Below are 22,206 nucleotides of genomic sequence, written 5' to 3'. Positions count from 1 at the left end.
CTTCGCTTGAACCACATTATGAGACGTGTTTAAACCTCTGCCGGCGCTGGCCCGGGCGTACTGTGACTGATAATATTTAAATTTATGCAAAAATCACATGATAAGAATATAGGCTTGAAATTTATTCCGTATTGATATACTAAAGGATTGTTTACGTCAAACCTTAACTAGATTTTCCTTATTTGTAATTAACGATAGATGAGACAATTGTTAGCACTGACTGGCAACATAAGTTATACATTGTGACTGTAAAACTACTTAACTTTTTATATAAAACAAAACTGTGTGACTATTAGTTGAAAGACTGTCCCTAAAATCATAATTAAAGACATAAGTAGGTACTTGTAGGTCGTACAAATTTAAGTGTAACCACTATCTGAAGTGGTAGCTCTGATGCGTGTAACGTGAACCTCATCGAGTGAGTTTTACATTAAACCCGTCCAAACTACCTGATGCTTTCTTTACAATAGCCCACTAGGTGATAAAAAGGTTTTGTTATATGATGTAATGATATTACTACTACTTATCTACTGCTTAACACAAATTTAACACTGCCGGCCCATCCACTGTTTAAAATTTTTGCAACTAATTGTAAAAGCTTGGGTACTCTCTGATTTATTGTATTTTCCAACAATTTAATGTAAATTGGTAAGTTGCATCATAGGCCAGATGTAATGTAATATGACTTTTAATGTGGACAAATAACCAAATGTTTGTATAGGTACCCACTACAATACGATATTGACATTATTTAGATATTAATACATAGTTATTGACTAGGTATACCAGGTTTATTTGTTAATGGGCTATCATTACATAAGGACAACATATTCCGTAAATGTGTTAAAAATTATAAACATGATGTTTTTATTTGTGGAAGCAATTGAGATTTATTTCGAATTAAGTACTCCTCTGCCTGAAAGTAGCGTCAGAAAGTGAAGAAGAAAATACAACACTTCATGATTTAATGTATGCGTTACTAACTAGTAACAACTCTCAACAACCTAGCAGTAGTTTTAACTGAGGCGATAATACACCCTTCCTTACAGATTAGTTTTCGGTGAGGGTTGCTTTAAAAACAACCATATTAATAGTAAGCCATGAATAGATATTAATTCTTGTATGAAATGGTAGGCTCCTACCTATTTTTAGTGTCAATTATGCTGCTAAATTTACTACTCCCCACAGATAACTGAAAACTTGCCAATTAGGCTGGTCCCGGGTCAACCAAGCTTATATTTATGTAGTTTATATGTATAGTTTGCTTTTTTTTTTTTTATATTCACTGAATAGGTATATTTCTCTCTCTGCACCAATTGTAGATGTCTGTTTGGCCCTATGGTTGACTGGTAGAGAATGCCATTTGGCATTAAGTCCGCCATTTGTACATTTTTGTATATACTTTGTGCAATAAAGTTTAAATAAATAAATAAATAAATATTATATGCTTGTCAGTCATGCAAGCGAATGTAACGAATGAACAGAATCACTGACATGCACGAAGGTGACAATCGTATGGAGGCGATGATTATGAATTTAAAGTGATGTTGACAACTCCAGTTGTTGAGGATGGCATCTCACCATGATGTTGTGCGTAGACTGAAGATCCGTCTACCAAGTAGGATATTTTAGAAGATTTTTTAATCTTTAAATAATTCCAATGCCTTTACCTATAATTTTTAGGCTAATTATAATAAAGGCTTGTAATTGTAGGTTGTTTAATGTTCACTCTTTCTGGTGGCAAGCTGATTCCCAAACTGAAGATTTTTTGGTTCGCGCGCTGGTAATGGATTGTGCTTTATTGTTAGACTTAGCACGATTTGTGAGTTTTTAATGCTTTCGTATACATACGATCTTCTAATAAGAGTGTAAAAACCTCTTGACTAACGATGAAAGACTCTTCGAGTAAGAGTAGAGGAGGTGGACCTATCCACTTTAAATTGTAGTGCAACCTTTTCAAACCAATCGCGGAACTTTCGTAACACCCAGACAAGTTAAAACATTATTATTATTTGTATATGGTCCGAACCAGTAAGTTCTTCGCATTATACCATTGCAGTGGCACAAACCACGGGTGTCTCATGATGTCATATAATCTCAAGTGCTGCGTCAGCACCTGCGCGCGCGGGCGATGCTGTGGCACAATTCCTGTCGAACCTTAACACATGTAGACGCGTTCATTACCAAATATTAATTTCATTACTTAATTTGTTCATTTGAAGCCCCAATCCGCATTAGGCCAGCGTGAGGACTATAGCCCAAGCCCTCTCGCGAGTGAGAAGAGGCCTGTGCCCAGTAGTGGGACGTATATAGGCTGAATTATTATTATTAATAATTTGTAGGTACTTTTGATTAGAAATTTAGCAATACAAGGACGTTGTATGTTGTTTATTGGCTTTTGTGCAATCAAGTTGTGTATCATTTGATGATCTTGAGGGAACCCTAGGGTTAATTAGGCATCATGATGCCCACAAATAAACAATTATTTGATGATCTAGGCCTTTCTGCGACATATTATATTTATGTCACTACCTTGACGTAATCATAGAATGAATAATAGTATGTACTATTACGACAGATTATGACCGCAAGGTGGCGCAAGCGCGAGCAGGCGTCCATTCCATAGCGGTGCGTGGCAACTACTAGTGCTAGACACCAAAATTGGTGTGGGCCGCATGTACTTGTAGCGACGCGACGAAATCGCGGAGTGAGCTACGCCTGACGTAACGTTGATATATGTCTACTGACATCTCATATTTACTGTATTTAATGATATAAGCATATTATCATGAATATATAAATATATGAATTGTAGTTGTCTTCACAACTAATGCTGTAATTCGATTAGCAGCGCATCTGCCCTATAACCAAGACACGATGATTTTGTAGGGTACTACACCTGGAACTCTAATTGATTGCATTGACGATGACGTTTCCAATTACATGCCCTACGATACCTGTTACAACAGTATGCTGTAAACTCTGGGCTACTACCTTTCAGCTAAGCTTATCGTACTTAGATCTGGCAATGACAGCTGAACTAGTGTTGATTTTCAGAGTAAATTGCAGGCTCTATTTAACCGGCGAACATATTTGTAGTCATGTGTCAGTACTAGGATCATATTTCGCTTAGAACTTGCATTTTTCCAGAACCACCGTATGTTGTTATTCTTTTATAAAATCACGTGAGTACTTCCTTATCTGCAAAGGAAACCTCTCCTCTGGAAATCGAAAGAAGGATATTTCTGATCCGTATTCTTTCAGAATCCGGTATCTGCTATCGGTGACTGCCTGCAATTATTTTCTACACATTACGCATGTGTGTACGTTTACGTACGTTGTACGTTTGTATGTACGTTGGCTTGCCCCGCAGTCCACGTGGTTTCAAAGTTTCTGAAGTGACTTCATTTTAATTTGTCTATTTGGAGAAATTAAACAATCATCGTTTAGATGTAAAGTCGTGGACCGTGGCTATTGGTTCGACAGCTTAGTTCCCTTAGGCGGCTTCACCTCTAATTCAATTCGCGATTTTTCGAAACAGAATCAGTAACCCCACTCTAACTAAACTACCAAAAAATCTTTTCATAATTTCTTTATTTATTTACATAACTTGAAACGGCGCTTCATCTTCTACATAGGCATAACATTTACCACTAAAGAAACTGATGTTTCACCTATTGAACAATCATGGGTAACTATGCGGATTGCCATACTAAATTAATATTTTACTAGTTGGTCCTTTTAGACATTTTGTGAAAGCACCTCCTACAAATACCGTCTGTTTCCGATAGTTATATTACCAGTAAGAGTTCATTTCCTTTGAAATTGAACTATGTAACGTTTATGGTCAACGTTTTATGATGCATGATTGTTATACCAACGGCAGGTCGATTGACAACCCGCTGCTTAGATAATCTTCCGAAGTGGATCTTGTTACTTACAGCATTTGAACCTAATTTCACAAGTTTCTACCTGACTGATGTGAATAGAGCACTAATTACATTATAAATGCCTTTGTCAGTTCGGTCTGTCGGACGGAATGCGATGGAAGGAACTTGCTGTTTTCTACGTGTTACTCTTAGTCTCTGTTTCACAGCTACATACATAGTAGACGATTTAAAGTAAGTAAAAGGTTTCTCTTTGTAACAGGCCGCAATTTTTTAGCTAATGGTCAATATTTAGAGTGTAGACAGGAGATGCTTCAGTATTCCCAAACACACTATCAACCTGACGAGTCATTCATCATTCAAAAGAGGGATTTAGTGCGAAGATTTTTCACTAATATACTTATATGAGTATCATAAACTCTATTCTTTTCAGGTTTAGAGCCGCAATAAAGCGATATCTCTTGTTAGCCTATTACTGAGCCGTAAATGAATTGGCATTATACTTGTATTGGTATTCCTATTCAGAAGAGAGAATTTTAGTTTTCTTTCCTTCTTTAAGGCTAACGTCAATTTTCTTGCCTACCCCTCTCTCTTTTTGGTATAGGATCTAGTTGGGCAAAGTATAACACAAGGTTTTTCACTTTGTACTTTTCCCTTTTCACAGTTTCTTAACTGCTATTTTTCATGGCCAGTTAGTCATACAGTTAGGATCCTCAGAATGTATATTTTTGGTTTGTTTGGTATCTCACGGCAATTGTTTGTTATCGACCCGGACCAACATTTGTACACGACCAAGACGGAAACCTTCCTTTTTCCTGGCCGGTTGAGACAATTACTGTAACTGCATTTCGTTACCAATTTCGCGCCAAACCCGCTAATAGAAATTCTGCTGCTCGTCGTTCTAAAAGGTGACACACCATTTGGTCGGCTACAATGATGATGACGCCCACTAACTAAGTCGTGCATTGGTTCATGACCATGCAGATCTTAAATGCGAGGCCCACAGCCGACATACATGCAGACATCGAACGATAAAGCGACCAATAAGACGTCCACTACCGTATTAATGCTAGACCATGAGACAACGGTTTTTGTTTAACAAGACAACGTCATTTCAATGTCATTTCAGAGGACGATGCGATATCGTCTCATAGGACGACGCATTAATGTCTCACGATACGACAAAATGTAGTCTTATGAAACAATGCAATGTAGTCCTATGGGACGCAATATCCTCTCACGGGACGATACCACAGGATGGCGCAATGTCTTCTCACACGATGACGTAACTCATCGAGATGCCTGTCGTATCACAGGATGACGCCTTATCGTTTTACAGGACGACGCCTGATGTCCCACAGGACGATGTCATGTCATCTCACGGGACTACGATATGTCGTCTCACGCAACGACGCTTGTCGTCCAACGGGACGACGCCGTGTGCCATTTATACCCGTAGGTATTCTTTTTATGGTGATGGCTATAAGAGCTCACTTAGTTTCATCGCTGGGCCACGGGCACTGAGCGGAATGTCACAAGGTCTTTTAACGAGACGATGCTCGTCGTCTTACAAGACGCTGCCATGTCGTCTGTCAGGACAATACCATGTCGTCTGTCAGGACGATACCACGGGACGACGCCATGTCGTCTCACGGGACGACGCCTTGTCGTCTCACGGGACGACGCCTCGTCGTCTCACGAGTCGACACCATGTCGTCTCACGGGACGACACCATGTCATTTCACGGGACGACGCTTGTCGTCTCACGGGACGACGCTTGTTGTCCCAAGGACGAGGCCATGAGGCGTAAGTACCCGTGTACTTTTTGTGACGGTGCCTGTAGGAAGGTCACTGCGTCTCGTCGCTGGGCCATGGGCACCGAGCGGAATGTCGCGAAGTCGGAGATTTTCAAAATATTTTTACCAATTTAAATTTCTTGATCTTTTTAAACTTGCTTTGTAAACGTGTTGCTTGGCTGAGTTACAAAAGCGTACTGAAGAGATAGCAGCCGGGCGCTGGCAACCGGGCGCCATTAGTACTTGGGTAGCGCGATAGATGGCGCTACTAGTTAATGGATTCGGTTGATTAGGGCTGAGTTACAAGGGTGTTATCTCATAATGTGGTTCAAGCGAAGGCACGGACACCTAAATAAATTATTTTTCAGAAAATATTTTAATTTGTTTTTATCAAGTAGAAAAACAAATTAGTCTCGCTAGCTCGGTATCATCATGAGAATGATCCAGATAGAAGGTTCGAACCATACTGTTCTACCTTGGAGATGGCCAGGGGGCGCCACAAGCCTTCAGTAGGAAGTGCATATACTTGGAAAAATTTGACTAATGTCGCTGTGGCCCGGTGGCCGAGTGGTTCAGGCACCTGCCGCGATAGCAGAGGACGCTGGTTCGATTCCAGCCTGGGGCACTGGAGGCCTTGGTCACTTTTTCTTAGTATATGACATTTATTTCAGTTTAGAAGTTATAATCGTTATGGAAATAAAGTTACAAGTGTGTCCTGTTCAGGACCTCTGCGTCGAAGGACCTGGTCGTCAACCATACCGGTTGACTAAGGGGGGAGTACTATATCTGTAAACTTATACTTACATTTATTTAAAGAATAAATAATAGCGGTCAGCAAAATATAATCAGCGTGTGTCGACGCTGTAACAATGATGTATAAAACGCTTAGTTATAATGGAATAAATTAGTCTAAGTCTACCAGTCAACGGTGTCTTTTACTCAACCAACCCCGTTCCTCTAAACTAATAAATGTTCGCAAAGGAACTAACGTACCCAAATAAAACTCTTCTGCAAGCGCTCTATTAGATAAAATAAATCACTTTTTTGCAAAAGTATTTTGCAAGATGGGACTGTTTCTACGGTAGCTTTAAAGTTATATCAGTGCAAAGTATTTAGCAATTTTGCAGCAGGAGCTAGCACTGGCCCAGCGACTTGAATAAAATTAAATTATGCATTCTATTTCGAGAAGTCACTGTCTGGATCACTTGCATAATTAATTTGCGAGCTGGATGCATATTCAGCTGCGTTCTTACCCATTTGAGTATTTACACAAAAATATTGCCTCAGAGGACTATGGTCATGATCAGACTGCTATGTAATTCTCTGACCGTCAGACCAGAGAATTACATATTCAAGTAGGGGAGGAGGGGGCTTGTTGTAACAGTTTTTGGAAAAAGGCCTGTATTGTCTAAAATATGTATAATTTTATGATATTGAGTAAGAAGGTTTGTAAAGTATTTATCTAGGCACTAATTCCGATAAAAAAATTATTTAAAATGTTTACACATCTTTTACACCACACACTTTTTGAAAAAATGGGAGTTGTTACAACTTACCCCATCTTTGGGGCTAGTTGTAACAGGCTCGGGGCAACATTTATAAGAATTAAAAAGTTTTTATTGGTTCACAGTCTTGTATTATTCATTGTTATTCGATCCTACGACCCGCGACCTCCGGATTGAAAGTCGCACGCTCTTACCGCCAGGCCACCAGCGCTTCACCAAGCAGCAGCGCTTGGGCAATGCTAGAGTAAAGAATAATAAAAGAATGCACAAAAAACCGCAAGTAATTTGTAACGCACTATACAACGAGTCATAATAATACTATATATGCAAAAATATGCACAATTATACACGCACACTAATATGTTACAACGTGCCCCTGCTTTGTGTTACTACTTGCCCCATGGGCCCATTATGTCTATTTTATTAAATATGTAAAAAACTATAAGCTATAGAAGTATTTAAATAAAAGCAAATGGAAAGCCAATTAAATTTACATTGTAGCAATGAAAACACAATGAACAATTAATTTAAGTTCAATTGCCAAAATCAACATTTTCGTAAGTATTTTTTTTCAATACCTGTTCGAAACAGAGCTCGTGTGCACATGCACTCGCTTCGATGTCTGGCGGGGCAATGGCGGTGTTTACGTTATTCCTCGAGTTATAAGAAAGTCATTCAACAAAAAAAAAATCAAATATTTTTAATTCCCCGTCAAAATTGAGCGTTACTACTTACCCCTGTTACATTAAGCCCCCAGCTCCCCTAAGTTAAAAACGCCAACCTCTTGTAAAAATTACAAAAAACTACTTTTAACGAACTAGAAGTCGCAAATCTTGTGTACAAAACAAAGTTACATTTATAAACACTTTGTAAAAAGTTAATCCGTTGCCTTTTCAAGGTCCACTGCCTTCGGGTTCGGCTTTTGTAGGTACGTAGGTTTGACTTCAAAACATGGCCTCATTTTTCTTAAATAGGTACCTACCATCACTCACCGCGATTATTGAGCCATTTAAGGTCCTAGCTAAATTGGTTGTTCGATACTTACGCTATGGAATGTCTAATTTAGCTAGAACCCTAAATGGCTCAACAATCAGGGAGCGTGACTGCACCTGTAGGATGTGGTTCTCCGGTCTCTCAAATTAGCAAGTCGGCGGGTTTCGAGTTACACGGAGGCATCTCTCTGGTGCAGAAAAAAGCAGTGGTGGCCGAGTGGATATGACGTCTGACTTTCAATCCGGAGGTCGCGGGTTCAAATCCTGGCTCGTACCAATGAGTTTTTCTAAACTTATGTACGAAACATCATTTGATATTTACCACTAGCTTTTCGGTGAAGGAAAACATCGTGAGGAAACCTGCATACATCTGCGAAGAAACTTAAAGGTATATGTGAAGTCCCCAATCCGCATTGGGCTAGCGTGGGGACTATAGCCCAAGCCCTCTCGCGCATGAGAGGAGGCCTGTGCCCAGCAGTGGGACGTATATAGGCTGAAATGATGATGATGATGATGATGATCTCTCTGGTAAATCTCAGACTTGTTACTCTAGTTAGCTATACAGAAAACTATCCAATTATATCAATTATCCTGTCTATCCGAATTGCCTCGTTATCCCCGTGTGTGTCGTAACTAGTTAGGGCAAAGATAAATTACACCTCGACGCGGTTTTTATGTTTCCTGGAAGACAGATTTTCTGGAGAGAAAAAGGTTTTCTGGACAAAGTAATAACGTCAAATGAAGTTCAGTGCAATAAAGATAGGATAAAGCATAAGGAAAATTTTACACCGCATGGTCAAAAATTCGCACGTATTCATAATACATACAAACCAAAGATATATATAATACAAATACAACAAAGAAGATAAAAATAAGAAGATTCTTTGATTTAATCTTTTGCGATTTTTACACATTATTAAAAAGATATTGTTATTATTAAGAAGATAAAGAATTGAAAAAAAAAATTAAGGTAAATCTGAAAACTTAATTACGCGATAAGGTCCCGTTGTACAATTTAATAATAAGAAGATTATTTAAAAACAAAACGATGTTTTTTATACTGTGCTTTCTACTTTGCATTCTAATTAAAACCTCAGCTGGAGACCTCCTGTGATTCGTAAAATTACTCCTCGGTTTACAAGTCAACCCTTTGACGAAACGTTCAGGCATAGACTCCTTTGTTTTGCACCCCTCTATATTTAAAATGCCTTAGAAAATCGCTTTCAATTATATTATGATTTATTTTCCAATGAACATTTTTATTTTTAACTTTCATAATATTTTTAATGAAACTATAATTCGTTTTTTTAGTAACCCTATGTGAAAAGCATAATAGGTGCCTAATTTCCCAAGTGGCCAGCTAGTTTTAGGCCCTAGTTATTAAAATTCATGTATTAATTTTCAATGTGTAATTCTCTTATTAGAATAGAAAACTACAAACAAAGAAAGAATGAAGTAAAGAGTAAGGTCATGAGGGGTAAGACAAGCATAGTTTATTTTACTTGGGGCAAGAGTAACAGTATGAGGATTCCACAGTGTTACTCATGCCCCAGTGTTTGTCTTACCCTATCTGGCCTTAGTAGGTAGGTACCTATTTACTTTTATTTTCGCAAAATGTACGTTCCACCAAGATGTCACCCTGACTTATGTTACTTGTGAAATTTTTGCCGTCTACCTTTTAAAGTTTGAAGCCTACGTAATTAACAATAAACTTAAGAAAGGAACGTTGTTTATTGTCACGTAAATATTCCTAGCCCGGCTGTGGGCTTTCCCTGAGGAAACTCACGGACAATTAAAGTTACTAAATTAAATAAAAACTAAATCTTACCAAAAGCTCAAGCAGGTGCTAAACCTATTTCCATCAACTATTCAGGGCAATAAAGGACATGAATGAAAGTTAGTTTTTGTGACACATCATTTATTACTAATTCGAACACGGGCAGTTACTCTACATGTAAATCATTAAGCTAGCATAAGCACCTTATTTTAATGATGTCAGACGACAGAGCTGGGTCGTGCCAGAAATGGTTCTAAAATGATTTACAAGCAGACCTATCTAAATTTGTTAGTCCCTAAATTATCATTTGCCATCACATATGATTCTACTAAATTCTTTAACTTTAAATTTGGAAATGCTTCTAGGACGGAAGGAAAGCGTACACCAACCTCATAACAATGTTCCACCAGTTCAAGCCCGACGTGCGATCCTCCGCTGTGCCGGAGCTGATTTGCTGCAGCGGGAATCTGACCCGACACCGCAGAGCAACACCGAAGGACTAAGGTCTCAGTTTTGAAGGTGACGTCACCTCCATCCAGCAGAAGAGCGAAATTCTTATGGCGAACTGCTCACCAGACACACTTGAAGTTTTAGGAATATGGACAGACTTCCATACTCTGATATGCGAACTGATTTCACATACGTAGTAACATAAAAACGAAAAAACCCCAGTCAGCTGAAAGAAACAATTCAAGATTAATAACTAGTAGCATGTGCTCTGCTAACCTAAGAGACATTATATGATCTAAGTTTCTCACCAGCTGGAAATTCCTAGAGTGGACTCATCTCACAGCTGTGATACTCCCTCCCACCACATTGTTTTACCAGCAGACTGGAAACAAAGCGAAATGGTCAAACAAAGATTCAACAAGGAGTTGCACCTGAGGACATCCATATATTATCATATTCTACTTACTGTTTGTGGCAAAATAACAACAGCATGAGCTCCCTAGCTCATGGATGCAGCGGCTACTGCATAACCAAGCCTCTGATCGATGCTACCAGAGCATGATGTACTTCGCTTCACTGTTTTATGTATAAAAGATGCCCATCCAGGGCGAAACCCAGCCAGGAAATGATCTCAAACCATTCTGTCCCTGGGATGACACAATCAAAATAACAGTAACTAATGAAATTCATGGAATAATTTTTATATGCAAGTATAACCCAAAGAAATAAATCATATTCAATTATTTGAATATATTTCAACCTATTTTGTATTTATAAATTAAGTTTTTGATTTAAATATTTATTAATATTATTCCATAAACTTAGGATTTAATTTGAAGTAGCAACACCATCAGCTTCAATTTGTTTCCTATTGGCAGAGTGCCTGTCATGTATATTGTTGCTACATCAAAGACTTCCTTGCCATAGAACAAAACTACACTATATTCGAGACAATCCTAAAAACGTTAAACTGAACTAACCATACAAAGTGCCGTGTCACAATACCCCTCTCCCCGCTGTTGCGTTTTACCAAGGGTAAAACGCTCGCTGTCCTCAGCGACTATCTAAATCTAAATCATGTGTCACAAGAAACGAAAAAAAACAAACAGAACAACCTCAACCATACTTAGTATGGGAGAACCCAAAACAAAACCACCACCGAAGTGATTGCCGCAGGATCGAGATTGCTATCCAACAGAAAAGCCAAAGTAAACCACACAACTCCACATACCAAAACCAATAAACCAATAAATTTTGAATTTTCTATCTCGAACCCACCAACCTAACTACAAAAAAAAAATGTGGTATCCGCACAGCCGGAAAAATCCACATCGCAATATCCAACTATCCAGTAAACCATCCCTTGGTTCTACCAGCACAACTTTATCCAGTTGCGCTGGCAAAACCAAACCAACTGCCAGGACCGATGTTCAGCATACTCAAAATATTTCTCCGCTAGACCGGGCAAAATTAAAATCAAACAATTCCTACTACTAAGTTTACTAATATAAACTAGAGTAGCTAAATAACGAAATTTGCATTCCAAACTAAATTCAAAGTATCCAAAATTACTAACCGCTAGTTAGCTAAATTATAATTATGTGTTATGTGCCTGAGAACGTGTGCTGAGAGAAAAAATAAACGGACTACATAACCAAACCGAAAAACAACGTCCGCGGTATGCAGTGCGCGCCCTGCGATACCTCACAAAATAAAGCCTCTCCTTCTCACACCAAAAAAAACAACGCCAATCCACACATGCACGGAATCCGCCACGTGTTGGCTAAAACCATCAGCACCATAACACCCAAATTTCTGCGTGACCTCGCACGACAGCAAAAAATAATCCCACATTAAAGACAACGCTCTTGACGTTAATTGAGCTATGGTTGCGCCGCTCCATACATTCATCGCTTTCAGTTCGTAGCATCCTTCCACGTTCATACTGTGTGGTGAAACAGTTATACCTGTTCGCCACGTCTCTGACAATTGGTGATTAAATATGACTTTGCAATATTTAACACTGTTGCTAAACTACAACCATAAAAACCTGTATGAGCTCTATTGTTCAGTCAACGGTGGCGGCGCGGCGAGCAGTACCCTGTACGCGGGCCGCACGTCCACCGTTCACCCTGTTCAGTCAACGATGGTGGCGCGGCGAGCAGTACCCTGTACGCGAGCCGCACGTCCACCGTTCACCAAACCAGAAGCTGCTACCTTCCCTTTCAGGTCTTTAATGTGCCATGATCCTATACTAAGACCATTTTCAGTTTCTAACTCGTAGACTAAAGGCGACAACACTGCCTTTACTCTACACTTAACATATTTCGGGGCGAGTTTCGCCATCCTAAAATTCTGTGCGTCACTCTGCACATAATTACGTTTCCATACTAAATCGCCTACTGCAAATTGTTCTGGACGTCTTCTCAAATTATAATTCCTAGCATTTGTTTCGTGTGCTCTCAATAAACGTAACCTAACCTGATGAAAAATATCCTTTAAAATCCCGAAATTACCCGCATATTCCTCCCTAGGTACACCTGGCTCGTAGTCCCTATCTGTGTCCTTATAAAACGACCCATTGATAACTGGCTCTCTAGCATGAACTAAAAAGAAAGGAGACTCATTTGTGGTTTCATTTACTGCACTGTTTATTGCAAACTGAATTTGGTGCAATTTTTCGTCCCAAGTCCTATGGTTCTCCTTTACGTACGAAGCTACAGCTGTCATGACCGTTTTATTGTATCGCTCAACCAGGTTTACCTGTGGAGTATATCGAGGTCCGTAAAAAACTTTAGGTACGTTATAACGCTTCATCAACTGTCTAAATTCCGATCCCGTAAACTGAACTCCGTTATCAGTAATTACGGTTTCAGGTACACCGTGCTTCAAAATGACATGGTGCTCAAAAGTCTTCGCCACCAACGCGCTGGTTGCGCGGCGAAGCGGAAAAAGAAGCGTATACTTTGAAAAGCAACACGTAACCACAAACAAAAACGTAAATCCTGCACGAGAGCGCGGAAGGGGACCTACCAAATCAATACTTAACGCTAACATCGGTCGATCACATACTTTTGGCTGTCCCATCAGACCTGGAGTCGCTTTCTGTGAATGCTTATAGGCTGCACAGGTATCGCAAGCCTTCACGAAATCGACAACGTCTTTGTACATCCCTGGCCAATAGTATGTCAACGACAACCGCCTATGAGTTTTAAATACTCCAAAATGTGCCGCGGTTGGTTCGCAATGATTCGCGTGTAAAACAGCGTTCCTATCACCCTTACGCACTACCTCCTTCCAGTCAAACTCTCGCAAAAGATTATACTTGTTTTTACTCAACCGGTACAATTTCCCTCCCCTAATACTATAGTTTGGGAAATTTGCCGGCAAAGTTTCACAACCTTTAAACGTCCTGTCATACCATTCGTCAGTCACGTCGTTAGGATTCACTTGGTCCACGGCGTCAACCTTCATGAGCCTGGACAGCGCATCAGGTACGACATTGTCGGAGCCCTTCCTGTGCTCAATATCAAAATCAAATTGAGACAGTCTGCAACCCCAACGTGCCAACCTGCCCGATGGATTTTCCAGGTTCATGAACCACTTTAGTGACGCGTGATCCGTAATCACCTTAAACCGACGCGAGCCTAAATATGCTTGGAACTTCTCAACCGAAAACAAAACCGCAAGAGCCTCTCTTTCCGTCGCGCTGTAATTCCGTTCACACTTGTTCAGAGAACGACTAACGTACGCAATAGGATGCTCCTGGCCATCAATAGTCTGTGAGAGCATGCCACCTACGCCATATGAAGATGCATCAGCGTGTAACGAGAAAACTTTGCTAAAGTCTGGAACCGCCAGAATCGGAGCTGTCACTAATGCATTCTTCAAGGTGTTGAAAGCGTTATCGGCCTCAACAGACCATTGAAAAGCCGGGGCGTTCTTCCCCTTTGAAGTTAATTTATTTAAAGGCGCTGCTATACTTGCGAAGTTCCTTATAAACCGACGGTGCCAAGAGCACATGCCCAAAAACGTCTTTACTTCACGAGAAGTCGTGGGTATGGGAAAGTTCAAAACGGCTGAAACCTTCTCTGGGTCAGTTCTTAAACCTAATTCATCAACGACATGACCCAAGTACTTAATGGACTGTCTAAAGAACTTTGACTTGCCGAAATTTATCGTTAAATTAGCCATTTTCAACTTTTCCAACACACGGTTCAAAAGAAGCAGATGTGTCTGAAAATCTGACGAACATATGACAATATCGTCCACGTAACAGAACACCATACCATTCTCTATGTCACTGGTTATGTTGTGGTCAATGAGTTTATCCATGAGCCGTTGTTGTCGCGCACTCGCGCCACACAACCCAAAAGGCATGACTTTAAATTTAAATAACCCACGACCAGGGACACAGAAACTAGTTTTCTCCTGCGAACTTTCATTAAGCGGTATTTGCCAAAACGACGAGCTCAAATCAATGGTCGACAGATACCGTGCTTCCTTTAAGCTATCTAAAATTTGCGGAATGTATGGCATGGAATACGAGTCGCCCTTTGATACTGCATTTAGTTTCCTACAGTCTAAGCAAAACCGCCAGTCCCCATTTGGCTTCTTCACTAAAAGTGCCGGGTTGTTCCAGGGACTTTCGCACGGAGTAACAACATCTAACTTCAACATCCGGTCTAATTCGGAACTTAAAGCTGCACGCTTCTCAGGAGAGAGCGGATACTGTCGCGTTCTAATAGGCTGGGCATCGCCAGTGTCAATTACGTGTTCGACTAACGACGTCCTACCTAATCCTTTTTCCTCGAACGAGATATCCTTGAACTTCCCTACCACTGAGTCGGCTAGTTCTTGTTGTGCTGAAGTTAAATTGTCGTATGCCTGAATGGTATTCACCGGATTTACTGAAATACTGGACAAACTTAAATAATTGTTTGGTCTTTCTATGTAGTCGATGCTGTCAAATAATTCTGGCGCTAAATTAAATGCGCGCCAGAAATCCACGCCTAAAATAACGTCCGAGACAATACTGGGCACAACATAAAACTGAATAACCTTTGTAACATTTTTGAATGTTACCGGAACAAAAATGTACCCCAGTGACTGGACTACGACGCCATTTGCAACGCTACATGTATTAGACTCCATTCGTTGGAGCTCAAATCCAAACTTAATAAAATCTTTATAAGACTGCCGTCCTAAAATTGAAACTGCAGCTCCTGAGTCTGCCAAACCGTAAATGTCAAAATTACACACCTTAAGTTTCAAATATGGCCGAATGTCACCTTCCCTAGGTGCGAAGAGAATCGTAGCAATCGAATTATAACTTAAGAATTTTTTCATTGAAGCACTCAATTTATCCGGAAAAATATTGCTACAATTCGGCCCTATTCGTTTTTTGTCTGTGAAACGGAACGTATTTCCGCGCTTTGACTTTGACGTTTACGATCTGTCTGTGTTGTCTGTGACAGCCGGTTCGGACAATTCCTCGCTATATGATCTTTTGTACCACATGAATAACAAATAATCTCGCCTTTAGATGGTTTAGCCCTGCATCTCTTAAAATCATGCGCAGTGCCACCGCATTTATAACAAGTAGGAACCGTGGCAGAGTTCTGTGCATGTGTGGATTGCGTGGACGAGCGTTGGACGTTCCTAACAGCGTTACTTTGTTGCCCACTCGATTTCGCTTGCGCTGGCGACCTACTAAATGTTTGTGAACGCTTGCTACTACTAACATCTACTGCGTTCACCTGCTTGGACTTGGCTTTATATGCGAAATCACTACTAAGTGTGTGAGCCGAACCAGACTTGTTGGGCTCAACAAAATACTGCGTACGCTGTGATGCCTGCTCTAATTTCCTACAACAATCCTTCAGCTCGGCTATAGAATCAACCTTTACTAATGCCAGTTGTTGTGAGAAGCTAGGCCTAATGTTATTCATCAAAATCTGCAACTTTTCCTCCTCCGGCAATGGATTCTTCAAGCGACCAAAAAGACAAGACATAATTGCAAAATAAATGTGCACTGGCTCTTCTAAACCCTGTGTTCTTGCAAGAATCTCACACCTTAGGCGAAAATCAAAGTTTGCAGGCTCAAACTCATCTAATAAAATGGTTTTTAAGTCATTCCAAGAAGAAACTTGTTCCTTTATACCTCTGTACCAAAGCAAACCCTGATCAACAAACAATTGAGCTGCCGAGTTAAACAAAACCACATCTGACACACCATAAGCCAACTTGAGTTCATCGACACGCTCTAGGAAAGACCTCGGATCCGTGTTGCCATTAAACTTGACCCCCCATTTAGCCACATTTTTGTCTCCGGAGCAGTGAACTTGCAGCTCCCTAGTAGGGACTGCCTGTGAAACCTGAGTCACTGCTGCCACACTGTCGCTAGAGCTGCTGCCTGCCTGCCCTATACTGTCCAACTGTGCTAACAAAGCGTCAAGCCTATTTGTGAATTGAATCTTCTGAGCCAACTTCCCCGGATCTTCATCCACCTGGACCCGCAGAAGCCTGAAGTACAAATGACTACCCAGAGCCTTCGACCTGTTCCCGGAGTATCTATCCTTCGACTGAACAAACTTAGCTACTAAGGATGACAAATCATTTAATTTATCAGAAATAACTTTCAATTCTGACTCCGGGTTCAAATCTGTATCCAAAATCTCATCTGGCCGACACTCACCTACCAAATTCCTCAACTGTTTCCTAAGACCCTCAACTGTTGAGTGCGGTGTCTCTGACCTGATCTTTACTTCATAAATCAATTCATCGCGCAGCAACGAGTGAAATTGCACAGAAGTGGCCATTGTATAATAAGTTTAACTCAAAAAATAAACAAATATGATGGCAAAAGATTTACAATTCCAACTCACACTATTGTAGTCTGACAATTATATTAAACAATGTTATATCAATGTGTTTTACTATGTTTTACCTTGTATCTGTGTGTATGTATATTTCCTTGTCTTTATTGAACTAAATTTTCTGACCCAAAATATAACAGTGAATGCAAAACCAAAATTGTTCACAATTTAAAAAAATCGTTCAAAATTCAAGTAAAAGTGTCTGTTCATAAATGTCAAAATTTCACAATTCGTTTTTTTTTTATACTTTCTAATAAAATATAACAATTTTTTTTTGAATTAGTTTATTTGTGTGTAAAAATAACCTGTCCTATATATGTTTACTGTTATTAAAAAACTTTCGAGTCAAAATGTCTGAACTTATTTATACAAAGCTTCTCAATTTTTAAAGCAATTTCTGCACGAGCTTAAAAGCTTTCCGAACTTCGCCTTAACAAAGTGTCAACTCAATTCAATTGCAATACTCATAAAAGCTCAGCTACAATAAAATAGTGCATGAGTACTAAATTATGCACTAGAATTACACATTATTTTTTTTTTTAATACTCAGAAAATATGTAAAATAACTTAAGTTACAGCCTCTTAAGTCTAAATCTCATGCATTAAAAGTAGCCAAATGGTACTTAAAGTTTGACACTTTACTTCCTGACAAAACGTCAGCACAATGTAACTAACTGAAAATTCGAGCACTTACTTCTAAGTTTTTACAAAATATACTGAATATCGTGCAATAATTTAGGCAAAACTCAAAGTGAAACAGCTAAAGCCTATACTTAACGTTGTCAGAGCGTACACAAGCAAAGCACAAGCTCAAAATTTCACCTAAACGTAAGTACTACTAAAACTTTTTTTTATCTATATGTGATGGCAGTGATACAAACTGATTTATGATGCAAATAGGGCTTTAAGACGGAATCTGTGGGCGCCAAATTGTCACGTAAATATTCCTAGCCCGGCTGTGGGCTTTCCCTGAGGAAACTCACGGACAATTAAAGTTACTAAATTAAATAAAAACTAAATCTTACCAAAAGCTCAAGCAGGTGCTAAACCTATTTCCATCAACTATTCAGGGCAATAAAGGACATGAATGAAAGTTAGTTTTTGTGACACATCATTTATTACTAATTCGAACACGGGCAGTTACTCTACATGTAAATCATTAAGCTAGCATAAGCACCTTATTTTAATGATGTCAGACGACAGAGCTGGGTCGTGCCAGAAATGGTTCTAAAATGATTTACAAGCAGACCTATCTAAATTTGTTAGTCCCTAAATTATCATTTGCCATCACATATGATTCTACTAAATTCTTTAACTTTAAATTTGGAAATGCTTCTAGGACGGAAGGAAAGCGTACACCAACCTCATAACAATGTTCCACCAGTTCAAGCCCGACGTGCGATCCTCCGCTGTGCCGGAGCTGATTTGCTGCAGCGGGAATCTGACCCGACACCGCAGAGCAACACCGAAGGACTAAGGTCTCAGTTTTGAAGGTGACGTCACCTCCATCCAGCAGAAGAGCGAAATTCTTATGGCGAACTGCTCACCAGACACACTTGAAGTTTTAGGAATATGGACAGACTTCCATACTCTGATATGCGAACTGATTTCACATACGTAGTAACATAAAAACGAAAAAACCCCAGTCAGCTGAAAGAAACAATTCAAGATTAATAACTAGTAGCATGTGCTCTGCTAACCTAAGAGACATTATATGATCTAAGTTTCTCACCAGCTGGAAATTCCTAGAGTGGACTCATCTCACAGCTGTGATACTCCCTCCCACCACATTGTTTTACCAGCAGACTGGAAACAAAGCGAAATGGTCAAACAAAGATTCAACAAGGAGTTGCACCTGAGGACATCCATATATTATCATATTCTACTTACTGTTTGTGGCAAAATAACAACAGCATCTGATCGATGCTACCAGAGCATGATGTACTTCGCTTCACTGTTTTATGTATAAAAGATGCCCATCCAGGGCGAAACCCAGCCAGGAAATGATCTCAAACCATTCTGTCCCTGGGATGACACAATCAAAATAACAGTAACTAATGAAATTCATGGAATAATTTTTATATGCAAGTATAACCCAAAGAAATAAATCATATTCAATTATTTGAATATATTTCAACCTATTTTGTATTTATAAATTAAGTTTTTGATTTAAATATTTATTAATATTATTCCATAAACTTAGGATTTAATTTGAAGTAGCAACACCATCAGCTTCAATTTGTTTCCTATTGGCAGAGTGCCTGTCATGTATATTGTTGCTACATCAAAGACTTCCTTGCCATAGAACAAAACTACACTATATTCGAGACAATCCTAAAAACGTTAAACTGAACTAACCATACAAAGTGCCGTGTCACATTATCTTCTTGTTACGCACTTACTTGACTTAGCTAAAGATTTTGATAAAACAAACCTTATAATTAGGCACTTTATACAATGATTTACAGGATTTACGAGATTTACTGTAATGAATCAAAGAAATTGGGCAAAAAAATTGACATCGTTTGTCACCAGCGGGCATTTTATGTATTTTACAGTAGGTGCATCTGGTGCTCCATTACGACACCCAGTGCTATAGCAGCAGCAGAGCAGTGCTATTATAATAAGCACATTACGCAATTACATACGTCGAAAATTAAATGGGCCATAATGTACTGTAAAACGTTGTACCATACACGTGCGAATAGGTAATTTCGCACTTGTATAGTAAATAACTATTAAAATACGATACTAATTTTAAAGAAGAAGATCGTTAGGTATACATTGATAACATTTTTTTTTTACTTTTTGTGTAAAAGTGTTTATTTACAAACAAGATATATACATACAGTGGTATTAGTAAACGAAATTAAAAACTAGCTTAGATCTAAAATAGACCCTTGAGGCATTGTACCAAGGAAACAACATTTTGATATGATCTAGCTTAGCCAGCCTTTTTTGCACTAGAAAAAGCAAACTAAACAAATACAGGCTAGTTAATATACTCGGTGACTCGTATGCTTTCAAAAATATCAAATCAAGATTCTATTTTCACTGAAAACCTACGGCTAAGCCAAAGGATGTAGGGAAAATAACAAACCTTGTAAAATAGTTTGTGATGGCACAGAACACTCGGGGCGCGAGCCTGATTTGTACGATCCATCTCAAATATAATTATAATGAAGTAAGTACTTTAATTACTTATAGGAAAGTGAACGTAACGTCTAGTACTAATGCCCAAATCCACTTAACCTACGCATTCACGCCGAAAGTTTCGAGCTAATTACGTAATTGGAATAAAATTGAATTTATTTACTAAATGTAGCCTATTAACCTACTTCAAAACCATATTCAGGTCTTTCCTGTGGACCCAAAAGTTAAGGGCTATAAAGGTTAATTTTCTTATTTAACCCTTATCCACATGAAAGGGTACTCCTTTTATTTGGATAAGTATTTATGACAAAATCATTACCTACATGCCCACAAGCTGTTAACTTTTGTGCAAAGGAGAGAAAAAATTACAGTTCAGATGAACACACAAGTTTTCTTTCATTCATTACAGTTTTAATATTTTTTTAAATTTCCAGCGCCTCCGACTTGTGCGCGAGCGGAAGCGCGTAGCCTGGATACTGCTGCTGCTTGCCATCCTGTTCGCACTCTGCTGGCTGCCCTACAACATCCTGCAACTCCTGATCGACGTGAATGCTGTGCAGGTGGACTCTAGCGCTTTGCTGATGCCATACACTCTGCTGCTAGGTGAGTCTGAGCTGTTGGCTATTTTGTTCTGCTAGTAGCAGAGCTCTTCACAGAGCTTAGAGCATTTAGTAACTGGAGATGTCATCGCTGTCATTTTCTTTACGAATCTGTCTGCCGATTTTTGCGGGGGAGGGGACGTCAAATGTATTGCTATTTCTACATGAATTGTACGTAACGTACAAATAGCCATGTCAGTTCATACAAAAATTTGCACAATTGTGCAAGTTTTTCGGCAGAGGGGTAAGCTCTTAATGGCCACTCCAGTTATTAAATGCTCTAAGTCACAGAGGCATTCCAGAAAACTGTCATAAGGAGACCTCGCGTTTATTTACGGAGATAGCCCAGAAGCTCACCAAATATCAGTAGTAGGGGGGGTCAAAAAGTAGCCGAAAAAATCGAGGAGGGTGACTGAAAATAATCATCCGTTTTCCATTGCTCCGACGGTGCAGCAATAACGCTACATCAATGCAACTGCAATCTCAATCGGAATGTAACCTAGATAATACCTTTTATCTATACAAATCTCGTGAGACTGGAACATGTTAAAATCGGGTATACGTCGAGCACTCCCTGCAGGCTGCTTTGGTTGAGGATCTACTAAATTACGTGGGTATAACTCATTTCAAATAATTCTAAGTAAGTATATTGTGGTGTTCCACAGGGCACGCGAACTCCGCAATCAACCCCATAGTGTACTGCCTGATGACGCGCAACTTTCGGCGGTCACTGCGCAAGCTGCTGTGCCACGACCCGGGTAACATACACTCTAGTACTCATTTCCATGTAAGTTAACAACGCGGCTTTTTTGTTTCACTCTACCTGACTTGTCAGTACAGTATTTATATACAACAATCACACAATACTGCGTACTAGACGCAGTATTTTGTGATTGGCGGGAGCGGGACCTTCGCATCTGTCACAATCAACCATATAGATATCATCTCGCTAACGTCTGTGGGTATAATAGCTATACGGGCCGTAATGGCGCGCCGATTCTTTACTGCCAAGTCAGGAAAGGGCCTTACACTTACACTAGTGTTGGTAAAGGCTCGGGTTAAAGTCCTAGCTTTTAAGATTCGGCTCGCGCTTCTAACTCTAGTATGGACTAGAACCTATACCATCTATAAAGTCTTTCAATATCCGAATTTAACTAAATTTTTAAATG

At 39.5% G+C, this 22,206-nt stretch overlaps 1 protein-coding gene across 1 annotated transcript in view; it reads left to right on the top strand.

Moving 5' to 3' along the window:
* LOC134793844 (neuropeptide FF receptor 1-like) overlaps window positions 1-22,206 on the top strand; it is a 62,671-nt gene that overhangs the window by 37,797 nt on the left and 2,668 nt on the right. The window contains exons 3-4 of the mRNA XM_063765562.1: window positions 20,873-21,041; window positions 21,703-21,824. Of these exons, the coding sequence (XP_063621632.1) occupies window positions 20,873-21,041; window positions 21,703-21,824 (291 nt within the window). The remainder of the gene's footprint in view (window positions 1-20,872; window positions 21,042-21,702; window positions 21,825-22,206) is intronic.

The sequence above is a fragment of the Cydia splendana genome, chromosome 9 (genome assembly GCF_910591565.1).
Source record: "Cydia splendana chromosome 9, ilCydSple1.2, whole genome shotgun sequence".
Taxonomy (NCBI): domain Eukaryota; kingdom Metazoa; phylum Arthropoda; class Insecta; order Lepidoptera; family Tortricidae; genus Cydia; species Cydia splendana.
The sequence above is the reverse complement of the archived record's forward strand: the minus strand, read 5'-3'. Positions and strand labels throughout refer to the sequence as shown.